The 26,415-nt window shown below is 43.3% G+C and overlaps 1 protein-coding gene across 5 annotated transcripts in view; it reads right to left on the bottom strand.

Annotated features, from left to right (window-relative positions):
* LOC116970974 (spindlin-Z-like) overlaps positions 1 to 26,415 on the bottom strand; it is a 66,859-nt gene that overhangs the window by 30,440 nt on the left and 10,004 nt on the right. For 3 of the 5 annotated variants that reach the window (XM_033017722.1, XM_033017721.1, XM_033017720.1), the window contains exons 2-3: positions 11,886 to 11,979; positions 6,531 to 6,599 (exon numbers count right to left, since the gene is read on the bottom strand). In XM_033017722.1, the coding sequence (XP_032873613.1) occupies positions 6,531 to 6,546 (16 nt within the window). In that variant the 5' untranslated portion in view covers positions 6,547 to 6,599; positions 11,886 to 11,979. The remainder of the gene's footprint in view (positions 1 to 6,530; positions 6,600 to 11,885; positions 11,980 to 26,415) is intronic. The other 2 variants (XM_033017723.1, XM_033017724.1) reach the window with 1 other exon arrangement.

Genomic DNA, 26,415 nt, shown 5'->3' with positions numbered 1-26,415 from the left:
ACAATATTGAATGAACTAAACCCCAATCTGCTCGTGCCATCTGTCCTCCAATTTTGTATGCAGCTAACAAGCTTTGGCTTCCTCTATATTCCCCAGAATAGTGTTAAATCGTACGATGCCCTTGCCACTGTTTGTTTGGCTATAAATCCAGGCAGACATTTGATGTGGATTTGCACACTCATTTGCAGGTGGCATCAAGGCGACAGGAAATAACATTAGTAGAAATTGCTGGGTTTGCTGGGTTTCCCAAAAGGCTTATAACCTTCCAGCATTCTGAGGTAGCCATTTAAGAATTCCCTCAGCTGGAGGTGGTGTACATTCCACCCATAAGCTTTGCACAATTAATGGTCCAAATACTTGATGGGGACCCGCTGCCACAGATGCTGCACCAATGGCCTGTATGGGAACATGTCCTTCTATTTTTCTCCTTCCTGCTCTGCTGAATCTTGCCAATATGGCTATTATATTAGTTCCAAGCCTCTTCTCTCCAGGCCTCTCGTAACTCGTAGGGTTTGCTGAGTGGTGAATTATGTGATTCAGTTCTGGAATAAACACGTGATGTTCCCATGCATTGAGATCTAAAAATTGATCACCTTGTGCTACGACCTAAGTGTGCAGCTGCCAAGCAGGAGCTTGATTTCCCGATCTAAAAATATACCATTTTGTTGTCTCCCAGCACAAATTACTGCCACGTTGTTTGGATCTGGTACAAATCATGATGTTCTGAGACCAGCAGGTATTTGGCCAGGATTGGTTTACCTGACCTACAGCTTATTCTATGTGCAACCTTATTGTCATCCCAGTCTATGACATGAATAAAATATCCATTACAAGGAGTGTTGTTAATTTTCCTATAGTTCTGCTAAACTTAAACAGGGCAGCAAGCTGGTGCAGTGGTAGTGTTGCTGCCTTACAGCACTAAAGACCCAGGTTCGATCCCGACTACAGGTGCTGTCTGTATGGAGTTTGTACTTCCTCCCCGTGTCCTGCGTGGGTTTTCTTCGGGAAGCTCCGATTTCCTCCCACACTCCAAAGACGTACAGGTCTGTACACTAATTGGCTTGGCAAAATTGTAAATTGTCCCAAGTGGGTGTAGGACATAGCATTAGTGTACCGGAAATCGGTTGTCGACACAGGCGCGATAGGCCGAAGGGCCTGTTTCCACGCTGTATCTCTAAACTAAACTAAAGATTCATAATCTCCACAAACATTGGCTTGTGCAACCACTGGAACCAGGCAATGAACCATTTATAGGGCCAGGTGGTGTGCTGTGGCCCTTGCCGAGCAGCTCAGAGTTGGACGATTGCTAATTAACAAGTTTAATTCTATTCTTATATCATGTCCCACATTGCATGCTTTGGGAAGGTGATGTCTGATAGGACAAACAGCCCTAACTGTTTGTAGAACTGCACAGGGCAGGAGCGCCTGTTTTCAGAAATGGTATTGGCAGGTCAGGTCTGAGTATGAACAGCAAACTGCTTAATAAGGCAAATTACCTTTTCATTTGGAGGGGGGTGGGTTTTGTTTGCTGAATAGGAAAAAAAGGGTTAAGAAAGGGAGAGTGTAAAAGTGATATTCTTATTTGCAATAGTTAATTTCAACATTTTAAAGTGGCATTAATATTTTAATCCAGTGTAAATTAAAACAGAATGTAAACATTTATTCTGGTCCATCTGCATTTTTGAACAGATAGAATTGTGAATGAAAGAATTAATGCTTTATGAATTATCTTCCCTCTTTATTAGGGACTGGGCTGAAAAGAAGACATTAATTACAAGCGATTCATAGAACTCCAATGCACATGGCAGGTATTCTAAATATATTAGGTCTTCCTGCAGATTTTCATAATCTTAGAGATAAAAGGCTTGGCTGTCTAATTTTCTGCAATGATTCGATTCACTTCAAACAGTATATGGAGGATATGTTGACAGAAGGAAAAGCCTCAGCATAAAAATTCCAACTGGCAAGCTTTTTAATTTCAGAATAATGCATTATTATAACCATATTTCAGGCAGGGACTTGTATGACATTTATTCTTTTAGAGAGAAAAATCCATAATCACTTGAAAAGAGATTCAAGTACATGTAAATGTTATGCTGTATTAACTCTCTAGCATGATCAGTATGCTTTAAGTGGATGATCAGAGCATATTTCTAGCGCTAAGTGCTTGCAACAATGCATATTTTCCAATTTAGAGTGAATAACCAAATGCTACAGCTACACAGCTCCATTAGACATGATTCAAAACAAACGCATACAACACATGTGCCATGTTTTTCAAAAACAATCTCCAGAGAGTATATAGAAACATAGAAAATAGGTGCAGGAGGAGGCCATTTGGCCCTTCGAGCCAGCACCTGGTAGGGCAGGACATGCAATGATGTTCAGTGGCACTTAATAAGCTGGTTTCTTGTATTTGTACAGTCACGAGAGGCAGCTGATTTTATATTACATCAGATCCCTAATTTGTGTTTGGACCCAACCCATTGTTAATTGCAGAGTTGACAATGACAAAGGAGTAATAATTTTTCAATTAAACTATCACAATTATATGTCATACTATGTAAATCCTACTGATAAACAAATAAGTGTGTATATATGGCTTTCTTCATCGCACAGTAATACAATAATCCAATCCTCCCCATCCCCCGTTTATTTTATTGTGCACTTATTTTCACATAGAATACAAGTTGTAAGAGTCATAGTCATACATCATGGAAACAGCCTCCAGCCCAACTTTCCCATGCCGACCAACATGCCCCATCTATCCTAGTCCCACCTGCCTGCGCTTGGCCATATCCTTCTAAACCTATCCTATCTATGCACCTGCTCAAATATATTTTAAATGTTGTGATAATACCTGGCTCAACAACCTCTTCTGGCAGCTCCTTCCATATATCCACCATTCTTTGTATTAAAAAATGCCTAGGTTCCTATTAAATCTTCCCCCCTAACCTTAAGCCCATATCCTCTGGTTCTTCATTCCCCTACTCTAGGCTCTGTGCATTTATCATATCTATTCCTCTCATGATCTTATACGCCTCTATAAGATCACCCCTCATCCTCCTGCGCTCCAAGGAATAAAGTCCCAACCTGCTCAACCTCTCCATCTAACTCGGCATATCAAGTCCTGGCAACATCTGTACTATTACTAAAACTCTTCGTCTTGTTTGTGGCTGTCTGTGTGTATGTGTGTGTGCCAATTTCTATTTTCCTATTTTCTTCCAAACGCTAGGCCACAGCCATCCCATTTTCACACATTCTGCTCACATTGTTCCCGTAGAGGTGATAAACATCTTCCCGTCGCATTCCCGCCTATATTAGCGCACTTTTTAATCGTTTAAAGTTTTTTAAAAAGGGGATAAAACCCGAGTGACGTCATAGTCGACTTGCAAGGCAGGACGGAACACTCCGGGAGGGAGGGGCACTGCAGCGCACTTGCCTGGCGGCCGCTGGTGGCGAGGGTGGTGCCGGGCCCTGGCTGGAGCCGAGCCTGGTGCTCGAGCTGGAATGAGAGCCGAGCCCAGGGCCGAAAAAACAGCCGCCGCTGGAACCAAGTCAGGGCTGGGCTGAGTACGAGAACCAGGCCGAGTTCCAGGCCATGGCGCTGCTATACGACCTGCGTAGGTCCTGGGGCAGGGAATGGGAGTGAGGGGAGGAGGGTGAGGGAAATGAAGAGGAGGGAGATGGGGTGGGGAGTGGGGTGGTAGAGGGAGATGCCCCCTCCCTATCTACCCTCACTCCCACCCTCTCTACCCCCTTCGCTCTCTACCCCACTCTCCACCCCATCCTTCTCTGCCGCCCCCATCCCTCTCTGCCCCCCTCCCTCTCTGCCCCCCTCCCTCTCTGCCCCCCCCCCCTCACTCTCTGCACCCCCTCACTCTCTGCCACCCCCTCCCTCTCTGCCGCCCCCCTCCCTCTCTGCCGCCCCCCTCCCTCTCTGCCCCCTCCCTCTCTGCCCCCCTCCCTCTCTGCCCCCCTCCCTCTCTGCCCCCTCCCTCTCTGCCCCCCCCCCTCACTCTCTGCCACCCCCTCCCTCTCTGCCACCCCCCTCCCTCTTTGCCACCCTCCTCCTTCTCTGCCACCCCCCTCCCTCTCTAGGATTGAAGAGGGAGGGTGAAGAGGAGGGGGAGGGAGTGCTGGGGGATGAGGAGAAATGTGCCGCGCCTGCGCAGTTGGGGGCTATGGGTGAGTGTTGCAATATTGTGGGTGAGTGGTGGAATTTTACGTTGGGGGAGCAGACCCAACGGGTCTACACTTAGCCTGCACAGTAATGCCTCCATCTTCTATGTCACAGCGGGAACCTGTCAGCCGCGCCTGCGCAGTTGGGAGCAATGGGTGAGTGGTGGAATATTGCGTACAGGGACCAGCCCCCCCCGCGTGATGCTGCCCCCCCCACCCATAGCGTTGGGGGGCGGGACCCAACAGGTCCCACCTGGTCTAGTTGTCATTAAAACTCTCTGCACCCTAAGTGGTTCTCCAGTTCCTGGTTGAAATCACATTAGAACCAATTCAGCCCACAATGCAAATAGTGTTCCATGACTCATCACTTGCATTATAGACAATTCATGTTATGGAAACAAGCATTACAGCACAACTAACTTCCCATATCACCAAAATATGCATATTTCACACATTTATATTTTAGTCATTGATTAGAGGAATTAAGTGAAATCAACAATGTCTCCTTACCCAAGCACATTTTCCTCTGTTAAAGACTAGGCTACTTTCAAATAACCCTTTCACTAAGAATTTTACAACATGGAATGTTGGATTGCTCGATAATATAATTGATGCAAAAAACAGATTGTGCATTTCAGATGTGTACTTTGCAACTTAGAACTATACATGTTCACTGTTCATATTGTCATCTTATTCTATTACTTTAAGATAGTTTAATTGGACAAAGCAAATGGTTTTTCATATCTGTTAAAAGAACATTTACTTCCAAACCTTGTAATCTCCAAATGCTTTGGTGCCCAAATCTCACGAGGAAATACACTTTGCCAGCAGATAAACTAATCAAAATGAATCACGGTTTTAACTAAATGGAAAAACCGTGCCATTGTAACTAGGTACGTTGCTTTACATGCAACATTATGGCATCATTTTAATTACTTTACAGGTATTTATTGGGGGGGGGGGGGGGGGAACATCTATCTGGAATCGATTGATAGCATTAAAAAATGTCTTCAATGGCTTCAACTTGTACAAGAGCAGTTGCTGCCCATCCAAAGAACAAAACCATAGAACAATGGATTCTATGACCTTGCCAAATATATCCCAAGAATAGAGGAAGACTTAAATCCTCACCAAAAGTCAACCTCCTCCAGTTTTAAGCACAAGCAGCAACTGTACCAATAAAATTGATTATGTTTTCTTTCCAGCCTTCATAATGATGGTTACATACTATTGTGTAACCAATTCCCTTGGCAAACTGCCAAAGAAACTAGATTATAAATCATGCCCTGAATCTCAAAATCACATCCAAGTTAAATATTAATTGCCCAACCAATAATTAAAGACATAGGGATAAAGCAGGTTAAGCTCACAAGTTATTCACCTTTAATTAGGTCGTAAATACAGATCTTCCTCAGGTTAAAAAGGCCTAATTTATCAAAACCATACATAGAAATAAGCTTTCATAAAGTTTGTATTTAAATGACAACCAGTTTTGAAACTCAAACGGTTTACATGTAATCTCCCTGCAGTGATCAGACAACATTGTCTCTTAAGAACTTAGGCTACCAGTTTTATTTTTCAAGAAGCCACTTAACAGTTGCTTTGAAAATTGACAAGCAATCACTTCTATTGATACTTGTGCAACAATATTCTATTAAACAATGTAACAGCCACTGATACTTCCAGCCCAACAGAAATCAGCTATGGAGCATGGAATATCAGGATTCCCACTGTAACTAAGCAGGGGAGGTACATTTTTTCAGAATGATTCTCCATGCAATGTTTCAAATTGTAATTTACCTACCTCTCTTCCCGCCTCCCTTTTTTATTTCCCTTTCTCTTCCCTGTGCTCCACCTGGTTGTGTACCGATTTCTCCCACTTTCTCGCCTCCCTTTCCCCAAACCCTGTACTCTTCCATCTTGACCAGAAACGTGAAAACATTGCCTATCCATGTTCTCCAATGATGCTGCCTGATCTGCTGAGTTACTCCAGCATTTTGTCCAATTTTTTGTCAACCAGCATCTGCAGTTCCTTGCATCGGAATATGGAATTTAGCAAAAAGCTGTTTTACGTTGATAGTCATAAAATCCACATGCATTGAAGTTCTTCAGAGTCTGTCACTTTTTCCTAATTGAGCCAAAATGCAGCAACAGATATACTAAAACGGTTGACTCTTAACTGTTCTGGGGCAATTAGGGATGGATAAGAAACCCTGGCATGCCAACGTTCATACACTGTACAAAACATTTTTTCCCTATATTACTGGATTCATATCCATAATGTTTATAACTTTCCTACCCTAGTGGATTTCTACATTTGTACTTCTAATTTTGCTTAACACTCTTACCTTGTTTGATGACCATGGTTGCTTAACAGCACAAGAGGAGCTTGTATCCAAAGGCCTTGGTCAGATTACCTAGTAATTTGAACAACAACAATTACTGAACAGTTAACTTACAAAACAAATATCAGAGTCTATGTTATCAGTTCAGTGTATCACTAAAATTAAATATATGCGGTAACACGAATTTGAGTTTCCTCCAATAATAGATAGGTGAGAAATCAATTGCATTGGAGAGGTAGGATATGAAATAACTCAGTCTAATAACTCAAATTCAAAGTCTAAGAGTAATTAGAGTAGTAACGTTCCGGAGTTTACGCAATATTATTCTCATGGTCAATCTAGCTGAAATGTTTTGAAAGTATAGGGACAAACCTCGATACTTTCTTGGCCACAGTAATGTTGATCAATCTTGGAAGTCAATTTGTCTTGTGTTTGCAATGTATTTATGAGATATAATATCCTAAATATACAAGGCAGGCTATGCCAGAGGTGGAAGAATAAAAAAGTCAAAGAGCTGGAATAACTCGGCAGGTCAGGCAGCAGCTCTCGAGGTCCCGGATAGCGGCATTTTGCATCAGGAATCTTCCTCAGACTGATTGTGGTGGGGGATGAGAAAGCTGGAATAGAGGTGGGGGTGGGACAACGTTTGGCAAGTGATAGGTGGATACAGGAGAGTGGGGTTATTGACTGGCAGATGGTTGGACAAAGGCCAGAGATGAAAAGCCAAAAAGCACAAGGTAGAGAGACATAAGAATTGAAAAGGCACGGAATGCAAAGCCAGAAGAAGGAACATAGGTGGAAGAGGATGGGGAAAAAGGGGAGGAGAGGAGAAATGGCCATGCAACCAGGTGGGCTACAGGAAATTGGATAATTCATCTATTCATACTTTGAGGCTGTAAGATACCCAAGCGGAATAAGAGGTGCTGTGGCCAATTTGTGTGTGGCCTCTCTATGGCAACGGAGGAGGCCCAGGGCAGAAAGATCGTTATGGGAACGGGAAGGAGAGTTAAAATGGTTAGCAACTGGGAGAACCAACAGACCTTGGAGGAACGAGCGCAAGTGTTCGGTGAAAAGGTTACCTAGTCTACGCTTGGTCTCGCTGATATACAGGAAGCCACATTGGGTGCACCAAATGCAGTAGATAAGATTAGATGCACATGAACCTCTGTCTCACCTGGAATAACTGCTGGGGTCCATGGATGGATGGGAAGGAGGAGATATAGAGACAGCTATCACTTATCCAGCGTTTGCAGGGGAAAGTACCTGAGGTGGGGGTGTTTTGGGAAAGGATGAGTGACTCAAGGAATTGCTTTGGGAGTGGTCTCTGTGGAAAGGGGAAGAAGCAACTGATCATGGATCATGTAGAAGGTGGCGGGAATATCAAAGAATGATATGTTGGATGCGGAGGCTAGCAGGGTGAAAGGCAAGAACCAGGGGAATTCTATCCTGATTCCGTCTAGTGGAGGGGGAAGTGAAACAAAACTACGGTACAAGGAGAATATGCTGGTGAGGGATCCATCTATAACAGCAGAGGGAAAACCACATTTACCAAAAGAAAGAGGACATCACAGTTGTTCTAGAATGGAAAGCCTCATCTTGGGAGTAAATGCGATGGAGAAATTGAAAGTAGGGAATAGCATCTTTGCAACAGACAGGTTGGGAGGTGGTGCAATCCAGATAACTGTGAGTCAATAGGTTTGTAGTAGACATCAACTAATAGTCTGTCTCCTGTGATGGAGACAGAGAGATCAAGAAAGGAAAGAGGTATCAGATATAATCCAAGTGAATTTAAGGGGGGGATGGAAGCTAGTGGTAGAGTTAATGAAATCAACATGTTTTGCATAGGTGCAGGAGGCAGCCCCGAAACAGTCGTCAATATAGCAGAGAAGGGGGATGGTGCGGGTGTATGTTTGAAACAAAGATTGTTTGACATCATCAATAAAAGGCAGACAAAGCTGGGGCTTGTACGAGTGCCTATGGCTACAACTTTAACTGGAAGTGAGAGTCAAAGGAGATGTTGTTATGGGCGAGGACAAGTTCTACCAGGCGGGGGAGAGTGCTAGAAGAGGGAAAATGAAGAACCAGTGAGACTAGAGACCTGCTTGGTGGGGAATGGAATTGTAAATGGGCTGGACGTCCATGGTAAAGATGAGGCAATGGGGGCCTAGGAATTGAAAAGTATTGAAGGTAGTGTGAGATGTCTCAAATGTAGGACAGAATGGACTGGACGGGGATGGGGTGACTAGATAAGATGGAGTAAAGGTATTTGGAGATGAGTTCTGTGGGGCAGGAGCAGGCAGACATCTTGCTTTCTCATAACCTCAAGACAGTCACAGAAATCTAACGTTCAATGGTGGATTTTGGCCAGATGCCTTGAATGGAAATAATTAAATCCAAATATGACAGTGTATATCGATTTTATAGACTCCACAAAACATAAGCAATAAAGCAACTTCAATAATTATCACTATTTTAAAACTCAAGCAATGAATTAGATTTATGTTTAGTGGAATATCACCCAATAGCACGGAATCTTAGTAAAGCTATTTGGATATAATACAAGGTAGACAAAAATGCTGGAGAAACTTAGCGGGTGAGGCAGCATCTATGGAGCGAAGGAAATAGTCAAGTCAAGTCAATTTTATTTCTATAGCACATTTAAAAACAACTCTCGTTGACCAAAGCGCTTTACATTAGTTCAGGTACTAACTTGCTACAAACAGTGGTACATAGATCAACAATACATACATAGATACCCTTCTTCAGACTGATATGAGGGTCGGGGGGGGGGGGGGGGGGGGGGGGGGGGGGGGGAGGGGGTGGGGGAGGGGGGTGGGGGAGGGGAAGAAGAAAGGAAGCGGAGGAGACAGTGGGCTGAGGGAGAGCTGAGAAGGGGAGGAGAAAGTAGGGACTACCTGAAATTAGAGAAGTAAATGTTCATACTACTGAGGTGCAAACTGGAAGAAGGTAAAATCGGGCCGTGCGGGGCTGGGGAATGATGAGGTTGGAGGCTTGGGTGGGCAGGGAGCCGGAGTTGATGGAAGTCAGTGATGGTGCTAGAGATAGTGGCCTGGTGCTCGTCTGTGGGGTCATGGTCCAACGATAAGTAGGAGGAAGACAAAAATGCTGGAGAAACTCAGCGGGTACGGCAGCTTCTATGGAGCGAAGGAGATAGGCAACGTTTCGGGCCGAAACCCTTCTTCAGACTGATGCAGGGTGGGGGGGGGGGGGGGGGGGGGGTGGGAAGAAGAAAGGAAGAGGAGGATCCAGAGGGAAGAGGGAGAGCTGAGGAGACAGCAAGGGTTGCTGGAAATTGGAGAAGTCAATGTTCAGGCCACTGGGATGCAGACTGCCCATATGAGGTTCTGCTCCTCCAGTTTCCAGTGGTGAGGGGGGGCAGTCAGAGAGGAGGTTGTAAAACTGTGTTTGGAGGGAGGAGGAGAATTTCTTCAAAGTAGGCATACCTTGAGGAGATATCACAGTGGAGTAGATAAAATGGTCAAGAAGGAACTGCAGATGCTGGAAAATCGAAGGTAGACAAAAATGCTGGAGAAACTCAGCGGGTGCGGCAGCATCTATGGAGCGAAGGAAATAGGCAACGTTTCGGGCCAACGCCCTTCTTCAGAGGTAGACACCTCTGAGTTGGCGTGTGGCCTCAGCCTTGTAGAGATCAGCGCGCCAGACTACCACGGCACCTCCCTTGTATATTTAATATATCCCTTGGATATAATACATATTAGCCATCAATTCACAAGGAATTGATCCACCTTTTTGCTCAATAGGCTTCATCGCATTCTTAGGAATTGTTTGAATAGATCTTAAGCATACAGATTTGGTAAAAATCAAAGCTAATGATCTATTTTCGCAGTCTTTAGGAAGAACAGTCTTAGTGTTTAGGAAGAAAGTCTTAAGGAAGAAAATGAATAAGATCAACTCATCCACAGAAGCAAATTGCATTAAATGGATTTTCACTATTATTCCATTTATCTAAATTCAAACAATAAAAATCAGAATAGTTGCAACGAACTGTAGCTAATGACCAATAAATCTGGTTTCCTTAGAAACTACAATCTGTGAGTGTCGCAGGAGTTGTTATCAGCCACAGCACGATACAATTGTTAGAAAAGCTGGTTGAATGTGCTGCTTAACGAAACATTTTTGGGGACACGAAGTTGAATTATGTTGCTTAGTCCAGATCCAAGAACAGAGCGGATCATAAATAAAAATGCACATTAAATGCTGTAAAAGCATCTCAGAGTGTGTGAAGAAACAGTATATGTGACAATCTATGGCTTTGCTTTTGAATACCTGTTCAGAGGATTTCTAAAAATATGGCAGCATTCCCAGCTACAGATGATACTAAGGATACAGTGGCATAATGGTTACGTTATTGGACCAATATCCAGACACCTAGACAACTGATCTGGTCACCAGTTCCAATCTCACTCTTACAGCCAAGGAAAAGGCATTTAACATTCAAGCCATGATATACATCTGGAATGAAAAGCGAGCATCAGTAATGGTGGGCATAAAACTACTAGATTGTTGATAAAACCCACTCAGTTCGCCAATATTTACAGCAAAATAAATCTTCCTCTTACCCCGAGGTATCTAATTGACTCCCATTTTCATTCTGTCCAAAAAGACTCCATGGTTCAAATAAAGCTCCATGGTTCAAATAAACATGAACAATGATTACCAGTCTTTGTGACTATATGATTTAAATTTCAGCACAAAAACATTGCTGTATGTGTTAAATAGGGTGGTACAGAAATATATTTTTACATCATTCATTATGGAAATCATATGCTAGTGTAAACTAACTGGACCTGAAGTGGAGTCAAGTGGACTTAAAGCATCCTACTTTAGTTTAGAGATACAGCGCGGAAACAGGCCCTTCGGCTCACCAAGTCTGCACCGACCAGGGATCCCTGCACATTAACCCTATCCTACACACACTAGGGACAATTTACACATACACCAAGCCAATTAACCTACATACCTGTACGTCTTAGGAGTGTGGGAGGAAACCGAAGATCACTGAGAAAACCCACATGGTCACAGGGAGAACGTACAAAGTTCGTACAGACAGCACCCGTAGTCGGGATCGAACCCGGGTCTCCGGCGCTGCAAGCGCTGTAAGGTAGCAACTCTACCGCTGCGCCACTGTGCTGCCCGTACTGCTTGAATAATAATGGCTTTATCAGCTCATTCTTGACTCGCCAGGTAATCGCCACCCAACCCCCGCCACCTCCCTGAGAATCTGCATGCAGGCAGAGTAAAATCTCGATGCCTTCCATTGCTCATTACTAGTCCAACCAGACAAGCACCACTTTCGCCCTATTTCCAACTACTCACATTAATGAGTCACACTGCTGCGGCTTTACACAGATATCCAGAAGCTGCTGTCACCAATTCAGCCCTCTTCCAGTTTCTGACGAACTGTGAAATGCTTCCATGCAATCAAGAGAAAAAAAAGAGTTAATGAAAAGTCTAGATTTCTCAATATATTTACCATTTTTCAAAATATTTGTCCCTTTTTAAAATAAAGCTAATGACATATCAGCTTTGACAGTAACGTGTATGGTCCAATTTATCAGTGATCTTTAAAATATCAGCTAATAATGAGCTTGTTCTTTCCTTTGTCCTATAAGAATTATCCACAGTGACTGTACAGCTAGTTTTGATGACATGACTATTATTTGATGCAGGGACAGTCTCAAGAGAATAGTTAACACTGAACGACATTGAGAGAAAAAGAAAGGTCACCCAATCTTGTTTTTTCTTTGGGGGGGGGGGGCATAAAATCCAGGGAAGTGTGATCATTTTGTCATTAGTGTTGGAGGGACATTGTTGCTTGGAATTTTCTGAGCCCAAAACTACCACCTAATGCTGCAACCGCAAAATGAACAAATGAAAATTAGCATCGCTACCTCAGAAGACATATCCAATTTCCAACCAGCTGCTGATAAAGGGCCTGTCCCACTTTCACGACCTAATTCACAACCTTTTTTACTCGTGGACATTTTTCATCAGGCTAGAAAAACTTCCCGACCTACTTGATGCCACGAGTACCTACGACTAGCATCACAACCTACCTACGACCTCCTATGACCTCGTGACGACCATGCTGCGAGTTTGAATCAAGGGCAAACTCGGCAGAGGTCGTGAATTAGGTCGTGAAAGTGAGACAGGCCCTTAAATACACTTTCAGAACAAACCAAGGGTCTTGCTTGCAGTTCCCTTGGTGTGACATTCACAGATGACTAGCTTACTTTTTTTTTTAATGCAATCAATTTTAAGTACATTTGTCACCTATCTCCACACCGTAGAAGTGACGGCCAAATTCCTGCCCACCTCCGGGTATTCGTGCACCAGGAAGTTTGAACTAATGGATTAAACTTCCACCGCTTGTAGGTTGACAATGGCCGTTTCTTTATTAGTCCAAATTAACCAGTGATTCAGCAAATCGGGCCACCCACCCATCATAAAGTAACCATTGGATCTGGGATGACAAAGGGATTGTTAAAATTTAGACAACAGAAGACAACACAGATCATAATTATGAAACTGGGGAATATTGAATATTGTAGATGGGCATGGATCAACATGGCAGCTGCCTGTATGAGGTAAAAGAACTTCAGATTTGAGCAAATATGGTGAATAATTTAGTAAAATACGAGTGGGGGAAAAATGTCTGTTGAAAAAAACTTACTGTAGAACACTTAAACTGGTACATTTTGATTCCAAGATTGAGCTAACGTGGTCCTTTCTTATTGTGATGATTCAATGGAAAGCTGCTGTTAAGAGCCTTACCACCCATTGGCTGAGGTCATGCGTAAAATTAGAACATTTAATGAAAAATTATCTTGTCTGTTCATACCAAAAAGCAGCAACAAGTTCAGTGGACAATTCAGTATTTTGCTTGAAAATGTCTAGCAACTGCAATATTTGTTTTCAGATCCACAACATCCATACATGCTACGATTGGAAAACTGAATTATTCACTTATTGCCACGTTTAATTTCTTGACATAGAAAGTCATTATAGAAAACCAAGCTAACAATTATCCTATTTCACCAATATATTTTCATATGTTATAGCAGTAACTGTATTCCAAAATAACTTGTTTGACTACAAAAGCATTTGGGAGATTTTGCAAAGCTGAATAAAAGTATATAAATGGAAGTGTTTATATTGTAAATGTTATACACAGAAACCTAGAGTTTCCCACCAGCTGTCATGGATGGATTCCTCACCCATGTCTCTTCTGCTCCGACTCCCTCAGACGCAACAAGAACAAAGATCCCCTGGTCCTCACATTTCACCCCACCAGCCTCCGCATCCGACACATCATCCTCTGACATTTTCATCACCTCAAAAGGGATCCCACCACTAATCACATCTTCCCATCTGCATCAGTTTTGCCAAATCTGCACCCGCGGCAATTCCTTTGTTCACTCATCCCACCCAAACCACTCCCTCCCCAGGTACTTTCCCCTGCAACCCTAAGAGATGTAACGCCTGTTCTTATACCTCCTCCCTTGACTCCATCCAGGGACCCCAGCAGTCATTCTGGCCCTTCTTCAGACTAATTGTATTGATATTGACTAGGGCTCTGTACAACTGCAGAAGGACCTCATTGCTCCTATATTCGATTCATCTTGTTATAAAGGCCAACATGCCATTCGCTTTCTTCACTGTCTGCTGTACCTGCATCAGAATCATTACAAGAGTAAACTCATCTATCAACCTTTGAAAATAATTGATAAATTTAGACATTGGGGAGGGAGGGAGGGAGGGGGGAGAGGGAGGGAGGGAGGGAAAGGGGGAGAGGGAAAATGGGGGAGGGTGGGAGGGAGAGAGGGAGGGAGACAGAGCAGAGACTGAGACACATGAGAGCAGGTTGACAAAACGAAGACAACGAAAGCTGCCTTGCATAACACTGTACAAGTGAGTAACAGAAACAAGCAGATACGGTGTAGTTACATAGATCTGTTTGCCTTGTTCTGTTTTGTGTGCCCACAGAGAGAAAAAAATAGCACAGGAAGCATTTTTGAAAATTTCAGGAAATACCAACAAATTCCAGGTAATTTGGGATTCTATTTAAGGAATTTTTTTTTCGAGGTGTGGAAGCACTACCCCCCTCCCCCCCCCCCGCATCAAACAATTTCATTGTGATAATCGCCTAACATTAAACAGAATAACATCTCCTTAGTGACAAAGGACTTGTTCACTAGATCACAGACTGCAAATTAAACAGCACATCGATGATTCTGAGCAAAAAACACAGATTCATACCCTATGTATTTTAAAAAGTGTGATTTAAATGTAGACCTGTAGTCTGTAAAATGAATACCACGATAAATAACACCTAGGTGGTGCCGTACCTGGCAGCCGCGCCAACAGCCTGGTTCATCTTTTTCTTCTTTTGCTGTTTTGGTCTGTGTTTACTTGTATGTTTTTGGTGTACCTTTAGTTTTTGTATTATGTGGGGGTGGGGGTGGGGGTGGGGGGGTTAGAGGAAACCTTTATCTCTTTCCTCGACAGAGATGCAACTTTTTCATCGTATCTCCGTCTGCACTGCGGCTTTAACATCGTGGAGCTGGTGGTCCCTTTGTTAGGGATCGACTGCGGGAGCTCCAACCACAGGAGCTTCGACCGCCCCGATCGCGGGAGTTTCGATCGCGACTGCGGGAGCTTCAATCGCCCCGACTGCGAAAGTTTTGATCTCCCGACCGTGGGAGAAAAGGAGGAAAGAAGGTATAAGTTATTTGCCTTCCATCACAATGGGGAATGTGAGGTCGCTGAAAAAACAAGATGGACATGCTGCCTGCACTGGTGAGGATTCGGAGGGAATGCCGTGAGTGCAGTGATCTCGGTGTTTTGCGGGGACAAAGCTCCATGAGGACATCCCGTAGTCTAGTGCGAGTGTGGATGGGTTTCTGACTGTTCAGGCGGACAGGGACTGCAGAAAGAGTGACAGCGGTCGTTCCAACTCTGGTCACATCATGGTGAAGCAGCGTGTGTGGCCCGGACATTGAACTGATGGCTGTGGGTCTCCGCTTATGCTGTGTGCTCTGGGGATTCTCACACGCCGTTGTGGTGGCTGTTTAAGTCTATGTTTAATTTTTATGTGGTTATGTATCTTCATGCTTTTTTGTATGACCGTTGGCAAATCCAATTCCTTGTAGGTTTACATACTTGGCTAATAAATTAATTACAATTACAATGTAAGCATGATGTACAAACAGTTCTAGTTGAATTCCTGTATTCAGGAGGTCAAGTGGTCCAGAAACTTGATATATCCCAGGATCTTGAAGTCAAAGGGATAGCACAAATTATAGACGCAAGGTCAAGTAAATAAAATAAGTTAGATTGATAACCAAAAATAGCCAAAGATGAATTAATAAATATAAAACAGGCCTCCCATATGAATACACTGCAGCCTGGGTCAATTAGTGGAAGGTGCACATCACCAGATGATTAGCATATTGGCGACCTTGGCAGCCACAAGTACACAGGGTTACATATATAACTTAGAAAGAAAGGGTAATGTAACATTGGCCAATGCATTTGCTTATTGCATTTTTCCCCAGTACAGATAGAGTGTCACAGAAGATTTAATTTGTCTTCATTTATCAAAGCTTGCATAATCAGAAGTGTTTCAATCCAGGTTATTGTAAACCAAAGTTGGGAGTAGACGTGATACACTTCCAACAACCATTGGAGTGTTTTTTCTTTTATGACCCTTGGCTATTTCACCGGGGGTGAAATTCTTCACACATTCTTCACCTGCAAAACCCGAACTGGTCATCAGAGAGAAGTTTATGAGCGAAACAAAAGTGCTGCTTGGAAGTACTGTCAACAACCTCTTCTAGCAATTAGCTGATGTTTGAGATTCAATAGGCCATACAGCAATATTCAGTCATTTTCTCCAAAATTACTTTCTATAAAGACTCCATTCCATCCCTCCAGTTAGTCCACCTCCGTCGTATTTACTCCATTGATTAAACATTCAGCACAAGGGCCTCATTAGGTATTTTTAAAGTGGAGATTGATAGATTAGTAAGGGCGTCAAAGGTTACGGTGAGAAGGCAGGAGAATGGGGACAAATAGATCAACCATAATTGAATGGCGGAGCTAACACGTCAAATGGCTGAATTCTGCTCCTATGTCTTAAGGCCATCTTTGTGATAGTATCTACATGCTGAGCCAAGGACTGGTCAGCTGATAACTTTCGCCACCAACAACCTACCAATGAAAAGTCGCAAATGGACGCCTGACTTCCCCTTTCTGAAATCGAATACTTCCTTGGTTTTGTTGATTTTTGGAGAGAAATTGTGTTGTGGCACTATTCAACCAGGTATTCCATCCAACACCTCTACGCTAACTCATCACCACCTATGATTTGGCCAAAAATAGTGGTGTTGTCCACGAATTTGTAGACGGCATTGGAACTGTGCTTAGCCACAAGGTCATGTGTGTAAAGGGAGAAGAGCAGGAGGCTCTGCATGTAGCCCCGAGATGTACCTGCGTCGATGGTCAGTGAGACGTTACCGATTGCACTGATTGTGGTCTGCCGATAACATCAAGGGTTGAGTTGCAAAGGAAGTTATAGAGCTCCAGGTCATGGAGCTTGGAGGGGACGATAGTATTATATGCCATGCTGTAGCCAATGATCAACAACCTAACATAAATATTTCTGTTATCCAGATAGCATAGAACAGAGTGGGGAGCCAGTGATAAAGCAAATGCTATTGACGTTGCACCAAAGGCAAATTAAAGCAGACCCAGATAATTTCTGAGGCAGACACAAAATGCTGGAGCAACTCAGCGTGACAGATAGCATCTCTGGATTGAAGGAATGGGTGACGCTGAGTCGAGAACCTTCTTCTATCCAGAGATGCTGCCTGACCCACTGACTAACTCCAGCATTTTATGTCTATCTTCGATGTAAACCAGCATCTGCAGTTCCTTCCCAATCATTGCTGAGGCCGTTGATTTGGCCATAAAGTAGTCCATTGCGGTGGATGCACAAGTAATTGAGGCAAATCACCATGCACTTCTTAGGTATCGGTACAATAGATGCCCAAGAGCAGCTTCAATGCAGCAGGACTGAGACAGGCCAGTGGCTGGCAGCCTGCGGGGATGAAAGCAAGTTCAGTGGACAAGATAGACAGGGGCACAGCAGGGAAAGAGGAAGGGCAGTTGGATTGACTTGCATTTATTTTAATGTGGGAAGTCCAACGGGTATGGCGGATGCACTCAGGGCATGCATAGGTCTGTAGACACCTGGCTAAGGGTGGGACAGGACTGGCAGCCTTATGTTCCAGGGTACAGGTGCTACAGGCGAGATAGTGGTAGGGGTAAGAGGGGGTGATGTTTTATTGATCAAAGAGAACGTCAAAGCAGCAGTAACACGATATTACTGATGGTTCATATAGTGAAGGATATGGGTGGAGCTGAGGAATGGGGTGGGGAGGGGGGTGGTCACTTCGTAAGGAGTGCACAATTGACCGTGAAATAATCAAAAGGAATTAGAAGAACAAATATGTTGGGAGATTGCAGGCAGCTGCAAGACTAATAGGGTTATGATAGTAGGGGGTTTATCTATATATTTGACAGTCCCTATATAGACTGGGACTGTCAAAGTGCCAAGGGCTTAGGCAGAGTGGAATTTGTCAAATGTATTCAGGTTAGTTTCCTCAGGTAATATGTAGTGGGCTTTACAAAAGAGAGGACAAAACTTGAGTTTTAGGAAATTGGGAAGGGCAAGTGACTGAAGTGTGAGTGAGAGCAATCACTGTTTTATTAACTTTGAAATAGTTATTGATACAGACAAGGCGGGGCCCACAAGTTAAAATTCTGAAGTGCAGGCCAACTTCGATGGAATTAGACTGGAACTTGTTAAAATGTTGGGGAAATCAAACCAGGGCAGGAACTTCACAGTGAGTGCCTGGTGAGTGTTGTGGAATTGATGGATCTCAATCAATCAATCAACCTTTATTATCATCTTGCAAAGCAACAGTTGTACAGTGCAAAATGAGAAGACGTTTCCCAGGGAATACCGGAGCATCGCACATAAAACTTAAACATTTCACACATAATAACAGTAAAAACAATCCAGTCCCTGATGAAACAGTATAAATAATTAAAAGCAGGTAAAACAGCAACATTAAAATACAGTAAAAACAGTCATTAAAATCTCCAGGGCAGCTGATTTGAGTGGCCAGTGCCGGAGTTATTAAATTGTCAGTGCAAAGCGGCAGAATCAGGTGGAGTGACTGTTTAGCAGCCTCACAGCCTGTGGCAGGAAGCTGTTTAGCAGTCTGGTAGTCGGGGCTTTGCTGCTACGGTATCTCTTGCCTGATGGCAGGAGATCCAGGTGTGTGTGGAGGGGGTGCAGTTTGTCCTTAGCTATTCTCAGAGCTTTTTCAAACAGCGGCTCTGGAACAGTTCTTTTTCCGAGGGTAGGGAGACGCCAATGATCCTCTCTGCTCCCCTCACTACCCTCTGCAGAGCCTTCCTGTCTGAGTAGTTACAGTTGGAGTACCACATGTTAATGCAGTACGTGAGTACAGACTCCACTGTGCCCCTGTAAAAAGTCCTGAGGATGTTGGTAGGGAGTGAGGCCTGTTTTGAGCTTTCTCAGGTAGAATCGATGTACAGGGAGGAAGTCAAACAACTGGTGGACCGGTGCGGCATCAACAATTTAGCATTAAACATCGACAAAACAAAGGAGATGATTGTCGACTTCAGGAGGGCGCAGCCAAAACACACACCCCTCAATATCAGTGGCACCACGGTGGAGAGAGTGGAGAGCATAAAGTTCCTCGGAGTGCAAATTACAGACAGTCTCACCTGGTCCAGGAACACTGGGAACCAGAAGAGCAACTTCTTCACACATGGATACATGGAACTGCCCGTTAGAGGAGGTAATTATGGCAGTTACAATAACAACATTTTATAAACATTTAGACAGGTACATGGATAGGAAAGGTTTAGAAGAATAAGGGACAAATGCAGGTAGGTAGGACTAACATAGATGGGGCATCTTGGTCAGATTGATGTGGCATCTTGGTCAGCATGGACAAGTTGGACCAAAGGGCCTGTTTCTGTGCTGTATGATTCCATGCCCTTTCGAAGCAGGTAGGAGCCTTAGACTACAGAAGTATTGTTGGTCCGCACAGGTCTTTAGCACTCAGCCCAATGCATCTTCTGGGCACCACACATCTTCTTGATGCACCTTCTTGAAGGATACTCTGACATTAGCCGCCAAATCCAAGATTCCAGGATCATCGTGGGCTCCGGAGGCTTGTGCAGTTATGTCATTGTTCTCCTTATTGAACGTCCTTGAAAAGCATCGGGTTCATCTAGACATGCTGCAGCTCCTCCACGAGCCAGTTTTGTATTATAGGTGTTAGCGACAAGCCCTGCCACATGTTTCGCATCTGCCTACGGCTCCAGCTTAGCGAAGAATCATCACTTTGTCCTCTTGGTAGCCTTTAGGAATAGTCTACAGGGGGTGAGAGCCAGCACTGTCACAGTTGCTGAAATTATGATGGAGCTGGTGAATTAAAGCTCGAGAAAGGTTATGTTGATGGCAAAGGTTCTTCCTGTTACTGCTCCCAGATGGCCGATTAAAAATCTTAAAGTTTTGATGATCATCTAGACAGATCTGTCATCTGATACAGTTGACTCCATCAAAGATTGGCATGTTGCATCCTGCAATCAGATCTAACACCGTATTTCAAATTAGGATTGTCATCTTCAAAGATAGTAATCAGTTGCTCAACACCTGCCTCCAAAAACCACTGCATGGCAAGCCGTTTTGATCGTACTGCGGTCTGTTTCAGTGCAGCTGCCAGCATGGTTGACAATGATCTCTGTTGACATAGATGTGCTGGGAAACTCTACTGCAGCAGCAGTTGTAGAAATAGATGAGATTGTACCAGTCGTGCACAACAAAATTACATTGGAATCTGATCTTGTTACAATACAATGCAATTATTATCGAGGACTCTTACACTCTCCCTTTCTACCTCTTAACTATTGGTCAAAATAAAAATTAGTTAATAAATCAAGGGTGCGTACGCTAAAAAAAAACATTTAAAAAAACATGGCAATAATGCGGCAACTCTCCTTCATCCTCCCACCCTCCTATCGTCTTGCAATTATCCATTACCTGGTATTTTGGACCACCGGGTGGCGCCAGCAATGGCTGCCTCGCCAACAGTCTGTCTATCCTTTCCTTCTTTGTGTTTAAGTAGTACGTGTTAAATGTATGTTTTTAGTGTTCTTTAGATTGTTTTATGTGGGAGGGGGGTTTTGGGAGAAACTGTTTCTAATCACTTACCTCGACGGAGATGCGATTGTTTCCATATCGTATCTCCGTCCGCACTGCGACCTAACATCGACAAGTTGGAGGCCTTTGCTGGAGACCGATTTCGAGCGCTCCACCGCGGGGAGCCTACGGGACTTTAACATCGCGGAGCCCGCGATTCCTTTGCCAGGGATCGACCTCGGAGCTCCAACCGTGGGTGCTTGCGGACTTAACATCAAGGAGCCCGCAGTCTCTGGTCAGAGGCCGACTTCGGAAACTCCAAACCGCGGGAGTTTCGACCGCCCCGACGCGGACATTTCGACCGCCGGCTGCGGGAGCTTTGATCGCCCTGATGGATGGTTAGACTGCCCCGACTGCAGGAGAAATAAAGAGGAAGAAGATTGGACTTTTTTGCCTTCCATCACCGTGAGGAATGTAGGGAATCTGCAGTGGTGGATGTTTGTTAACTTTTATGTATTTGTGCTGCCAAAAAGCCAGTCCTAGCCCAGTCCTAATGTGGAGATCGGAGAAGCAACAATCAATCAGAGGCAGGGAGAAGAGATTATTGGCTGAAACCCGTGGGAAAGAAGGTGAATCAGAGGGAAAATACAGTTTTAAACTGAGGAATTTGATTTGTAAATTGGTGAATCAGGTAATTTATCAGCCAACATAAGCAAGGTTGCTCTCGGGGAGCAGCTTTGTGAGGTAGTGCCTTGAGAGAAAAGTGTGAGTCTTTGGCTCGAGAGTCTTAGGAGAGGATACTACGCACACAGCTGAAGAGGACGGGACGCGGTGAATACATGATGGGTAAGATGAGTCAGTGTGATGCTCGCGGGATGTGGGAGGCCTCTGGCTGCTACAACTGTGGTAAGTGTGTCCAGGTTCAGCTACTGAAGGACCGTGTTGGGGCACTGGAGAAGCAGCTGGATGACCTCAGGGCCATCCGGGATAATGAGAGTTTCCTGGACAGGACCTACAATGAGGTTGTCACGCCAAGGATACAGGGAGAACGAAGGTTTGTGACTGAGAGAAATGGGAGTAAACATGGAGTGCAGGAGACCCCGGATAGTAAAAGCTTCTTTAGGTATGTGAAAAGGAAAAATTGTTAAGACCAAAGTTGGACCCTTGAAGACTGAAAAAGGTGAATTCATTATGGGGAACAAGGAAATGGCAGATGAGTTGAACAGGTACTTTGGATCTGTCTTCACTAAGGAGGACACAAACAATCTTCTTGATATACTAGTGGGCAGAGAATATGGGGTGACGGAGGAACTGAAGGAAATCCACATTAGGCAGGAAATGGTGTTGGGTAGACTGATGGGACTGAAGGCTGATAAATCCTCAGGGCCTGATGGTTTGCATCCCAGGGTACTTAAGAAAGTGGCTCTAGCAATCGTGGACGCATTGGTAATCATTTTCCAATGTTCTATAGATTCAGGATCAGTTCCTGTAGATTGGAGGGTAGCTAATGTTATCCCACTTTTTAAGAAAGGTGGGGGAGAGAAAACAGGGAATTATAGACCAGTTAGCCCGACATCGGTGGTGGGGAAGATGCTGGAATCAATCATAAAAGATGAAATTTGGATAGCAGTAACAGGATCGGTCCGAGTCAGCATGAATTTACGAAGGGGAAATCATGCTCGACTAATCTTCTGGATTTCTTTTGAGGATGTAACTAGGAAAATGGACAAGGGAGAGCCAGTGGATGTAGTGTACCTGGACTTTCAGAAAGCATTTGATAAGGAGATTAGTGGGCAAAATGAGGGCACATGGTATTGGGGATAGAGTGCTGACATGGATAGAAAATTGGTTGGCAGACAGGAAACAAAGAGTAGGAATTAACGGGTCCCTTTCAGAATGGCAGGCAGTGACTAGTGGGGTACCGCAAGGCTCGGTACTGGGACCCAGCTATTTACAATATACATCAATGATTTAGATGAAGGGATTCAAAGTAACATTAGCAAATTTGCAGATGACACAAAGCTGGGTGGCAGTGTGAACTGTGAGGAGGATGCTATGAGAATGCAGGGTGACTTGGACAGAGTGGGCAGATGCATGGCTGATGCAGTTTAATGTGGATAAATGTGAGGTTATCCACTTTGGTAGCAAAAACTGATTTGTGTACTAATTTGATCCCCTAATTTGAGGAAGAACATTCCTGCTATTAGGGAGTGCAGCGTAGGTTTACAAGGTTAATTCCCGGGATGACGGGACTGTCATATGCTGAGAGAATGGAGCTGCTGGGCTTGTATACTCTGGAGTTTAGAAGGATGAGAGGGTATCTTATTGAAACATATAAGATTATTAACGGTTTGGACACGCTAGAGGCAGGAAACATGTTCCCGATGTTGGGGGAGTCGAGAACCAGGGGCCACAGTTTAAGAATAAGGGGCAAGCCATTTAGAATGGAGATGAGGAAACACTTTTTCCACATAGAGAGTTGCGAGTCTGTGGAAATCTCCGTCTCAGTGGGCGGTGGAGGCCGGTTCTCTGAATACTTTCAAGAGAGAGCTAGATAGGGCTCTGAAAGATAGCGGAGTCAGGGGATATGGGGAGAAGGCAGGAATGGGGTACTGATTGGGGATGATCAGCCTCGAAGGGCCGAACTGCCTACTCTTGCACCTATTGTCTATTGTATGGCTATATAGTAATTTGCATATTACTGTACCTTAATTGCTACACGTGACAATAAAAGACCTTTACAACATTTAATTAAATTTATCCTAGACTAAGCCATAAATGAAACATCAGTCTGATGTTTTGTAAGCTTCTCTCCCCTTCACCAAGTGATCAGCAATAATAAAAAATGTTTATTTTAAAATGTAATGTAAAAGAGACACAGTTTTGGTATCTACAAGCACAATGTGTTGTTCTGTATATAATTATTATGGGCAATGTTGCTGAATAGGGAACTGCATATTTCCACAACTTTAATGTCAACCATTATGGGGCCACTTTCTGTCATCGCAGAACATATATTGGATACTTATCTGGATCTCCATTTACGTCAGTTTTCAAAAGCTAGCGGCTAGTTTTTTTAAATTACTCTTTTGCAGTACATTAGAAATCACTGTCTTGTTCTTGCTGCAAGGTTCCTTTGGGAAATGACTGATGGCACAAGCCATCCACTGGATGTAACTATTCCCCGTCACCACTGCCCAAATAAGTTTATGAATGACACCCTCCTCTTCATATTAATTTCAATTCTGTCTGTGACATTTATACAACTCCACAATAACATTTTTTGAATTTTACATAATACACTGTATTTGTCCAGAATCCAAAAACAGTTTTGCCAGTAACCATAGAAATAACTGAACAACAGTTACAGATAGATCAACTTTTCTCAAGAATTTTCTCGCCAAATCTTCAAGATTATTGATGTATCGATAACTATAAGCATATTTGTTATTTCATCCAGATGAGTTTTTATTACCACCATTGGACAAGCAAAGTAGACTTGATGGGCTGAATGGCCTACTTCTGCTCCTGTCACTTATGATTAACCCATGCATCCTGGAAATTAATCATTGGACTACATGCACATTTTCAATGTCGCTTGCAATATACTTAAAACCTAGATTTTATTACTTCTTCAGCCCCACACAACTACCAATATTCAGTGTACATTTCAATCCCAACCCAATCCTCAGCCTAAATGCTACTACTCTCCAATTTTACAGCATTAGCTACCACTCTGCATTTATTTCATACCAGTGCCATATTTCTTTCCCAAACCTTGCCTCATATACAAGCTGTCCATCTGGTATTCAAATAGTATGCATAGTCAGCACTCCCATTTACATGGAGCCCTTCAAATAGCCCTTGCTTTCCCTCTCTATCCCCTCCCCCTTCCCAGTTCTCCCACCAACCTTACTCTCTCCGACTACATTCTCTTTGTCCCACCCACCCCCAACATCAATCTGAAGAAGGGTCTCGACCCGAAACGTCACCAATTCCATCTCTCCAGAGATGCTGCCTGTCCCGCTGAGTTATTCCAGCATTTTGTGTCTACCTCCCATTTACATAATTATTTTTAAATAGTTTTTTAAATAAAATGTTAAAGCAACTTTAAGATATATAACTGAATTAAATACAAAAGATATAATGCATCAAAGTATAATTAAATGAATTTTAAAAAGGATAATTATAGGACAATGTAAACTGATAAACTAAGGCTTAAAATTTAGTTAACTTTGATATGATCATGAAACTTTTTTATAACAAAAAATCAGTGCTGCAAGGGAATTCAAGTATAACGGTGAGAAAATTGATGTATGTTCTGCTTCTATAAAATCCATCCATGGTATCAGTAGACAACAAGTATACAAAATGTAATAATATCACTTGACAGTGCATGAACCTTCAAGCTACTCTGGACTTGCACTAATTCATGTTTATTTTGTATCTTATTCGAACACTGATAAAACAAAGCTTAATCAATGTCCAAAGCACATTCTAACCATATGGCAAACAGTTAAACCTTGAAAAGAAGCCAACTTTACACAAGTTCTGAGGAAATAAGTCAACTGTAAATGACCTCTCTCGCTGGGCACAAAAAGGAACTAAATGGCCACCTCCAATTGTGGAGGCCGATGTTGAATGAAGGATTGAAAAGGGGGAATGATGGACCACGTGTCTCATTTACGCAACCCTTGAATAAATGACCCGAGTCACTAGTTACTGGGCAGGGGTACCTTCAACGAGCCTTCAGACGAGGCCTAATAAAAGAGTGGTCATCAAGATCATCAGAGGAGATAACCCACAAATCACCATTGCAGATGGAAACCCAGGGTGGAACTCTCAGAAGATTATAAATGCCATAGGAGTACAACATGTAACATTCACAGGTGTAATAATGGCTTTTATGCCAAGAACATGCTTAACACTTTGGCAAAGCTGGATTGCTGTAATAGTTTATCGTGTGGTCTGCTCATGCATTCAAAAAGTAATTTTCCACTAGGAGTTGGACATCTCCCTAGCATCAGGATCATGAGTGGCACCATGGAATGAAAGTGAATGCCCTCTCTGCTCCGCTGCTAAGGGTCCTTGACTGCAGAAGGGATGGGGAACACAATTTTCCTTTTGAGAACAAGTTGTTTTCACCAGTTTCTGGATTGATCAATCAAACAATTGGCTTAATCAATTAGTCAAATCTGCCTGCTCCTGCCCCACACATTGCCCTCGCAGTCCCATAGCACTTCATCAGAACAGATGCAAGTATCATGTTCGGTAGTTGTTGAGGCATTAACTAATATAAAATAACTTTGCAAGCATATTGATTGGATTCAAACATACTGCACAAAAGTAGCATTATTCAATGACTCAGATAAGAATTTTGATAGATGATTTACAGAATGCTTGATGCATTAGAAAGCTTAGTTGAAAAAACAGAAACAACAGCATCAACATTTTAGCTGCGTGCATTTTCCCACTAATCAGAATCCTAGACATGGGTATACTGATGTAGAAATTGCAGCAGCCTGTTTTCAATGTGAGAGACCATGCAAGAATTTAGTACAAACGTTGCGCTGAGCTTGGAAACCGTCCTTTTCAAGAGGT

The sequence above is a fragment of the Amblyraja radiata genome, chromosome 3 (genome assembly GCF_010909765.2).
Source record: "Amblyraja radiata isolate CabotCenter1 chromosome 3, sAmbRad1.1.pri, whole genome shotgun sequence".
Taxonomy (NCBI): domain Eukaryota; kingdom Metazoa; phylum Chordata; class Chondrichthyes; order Rajiformes; family Rajidae; genus Amblyraja; species Amblyraja radiata.
Note: the sequence above shows the minus strand (reverse complement) of the source record. Positions and strands in the feature narration are given on the sequence as shown.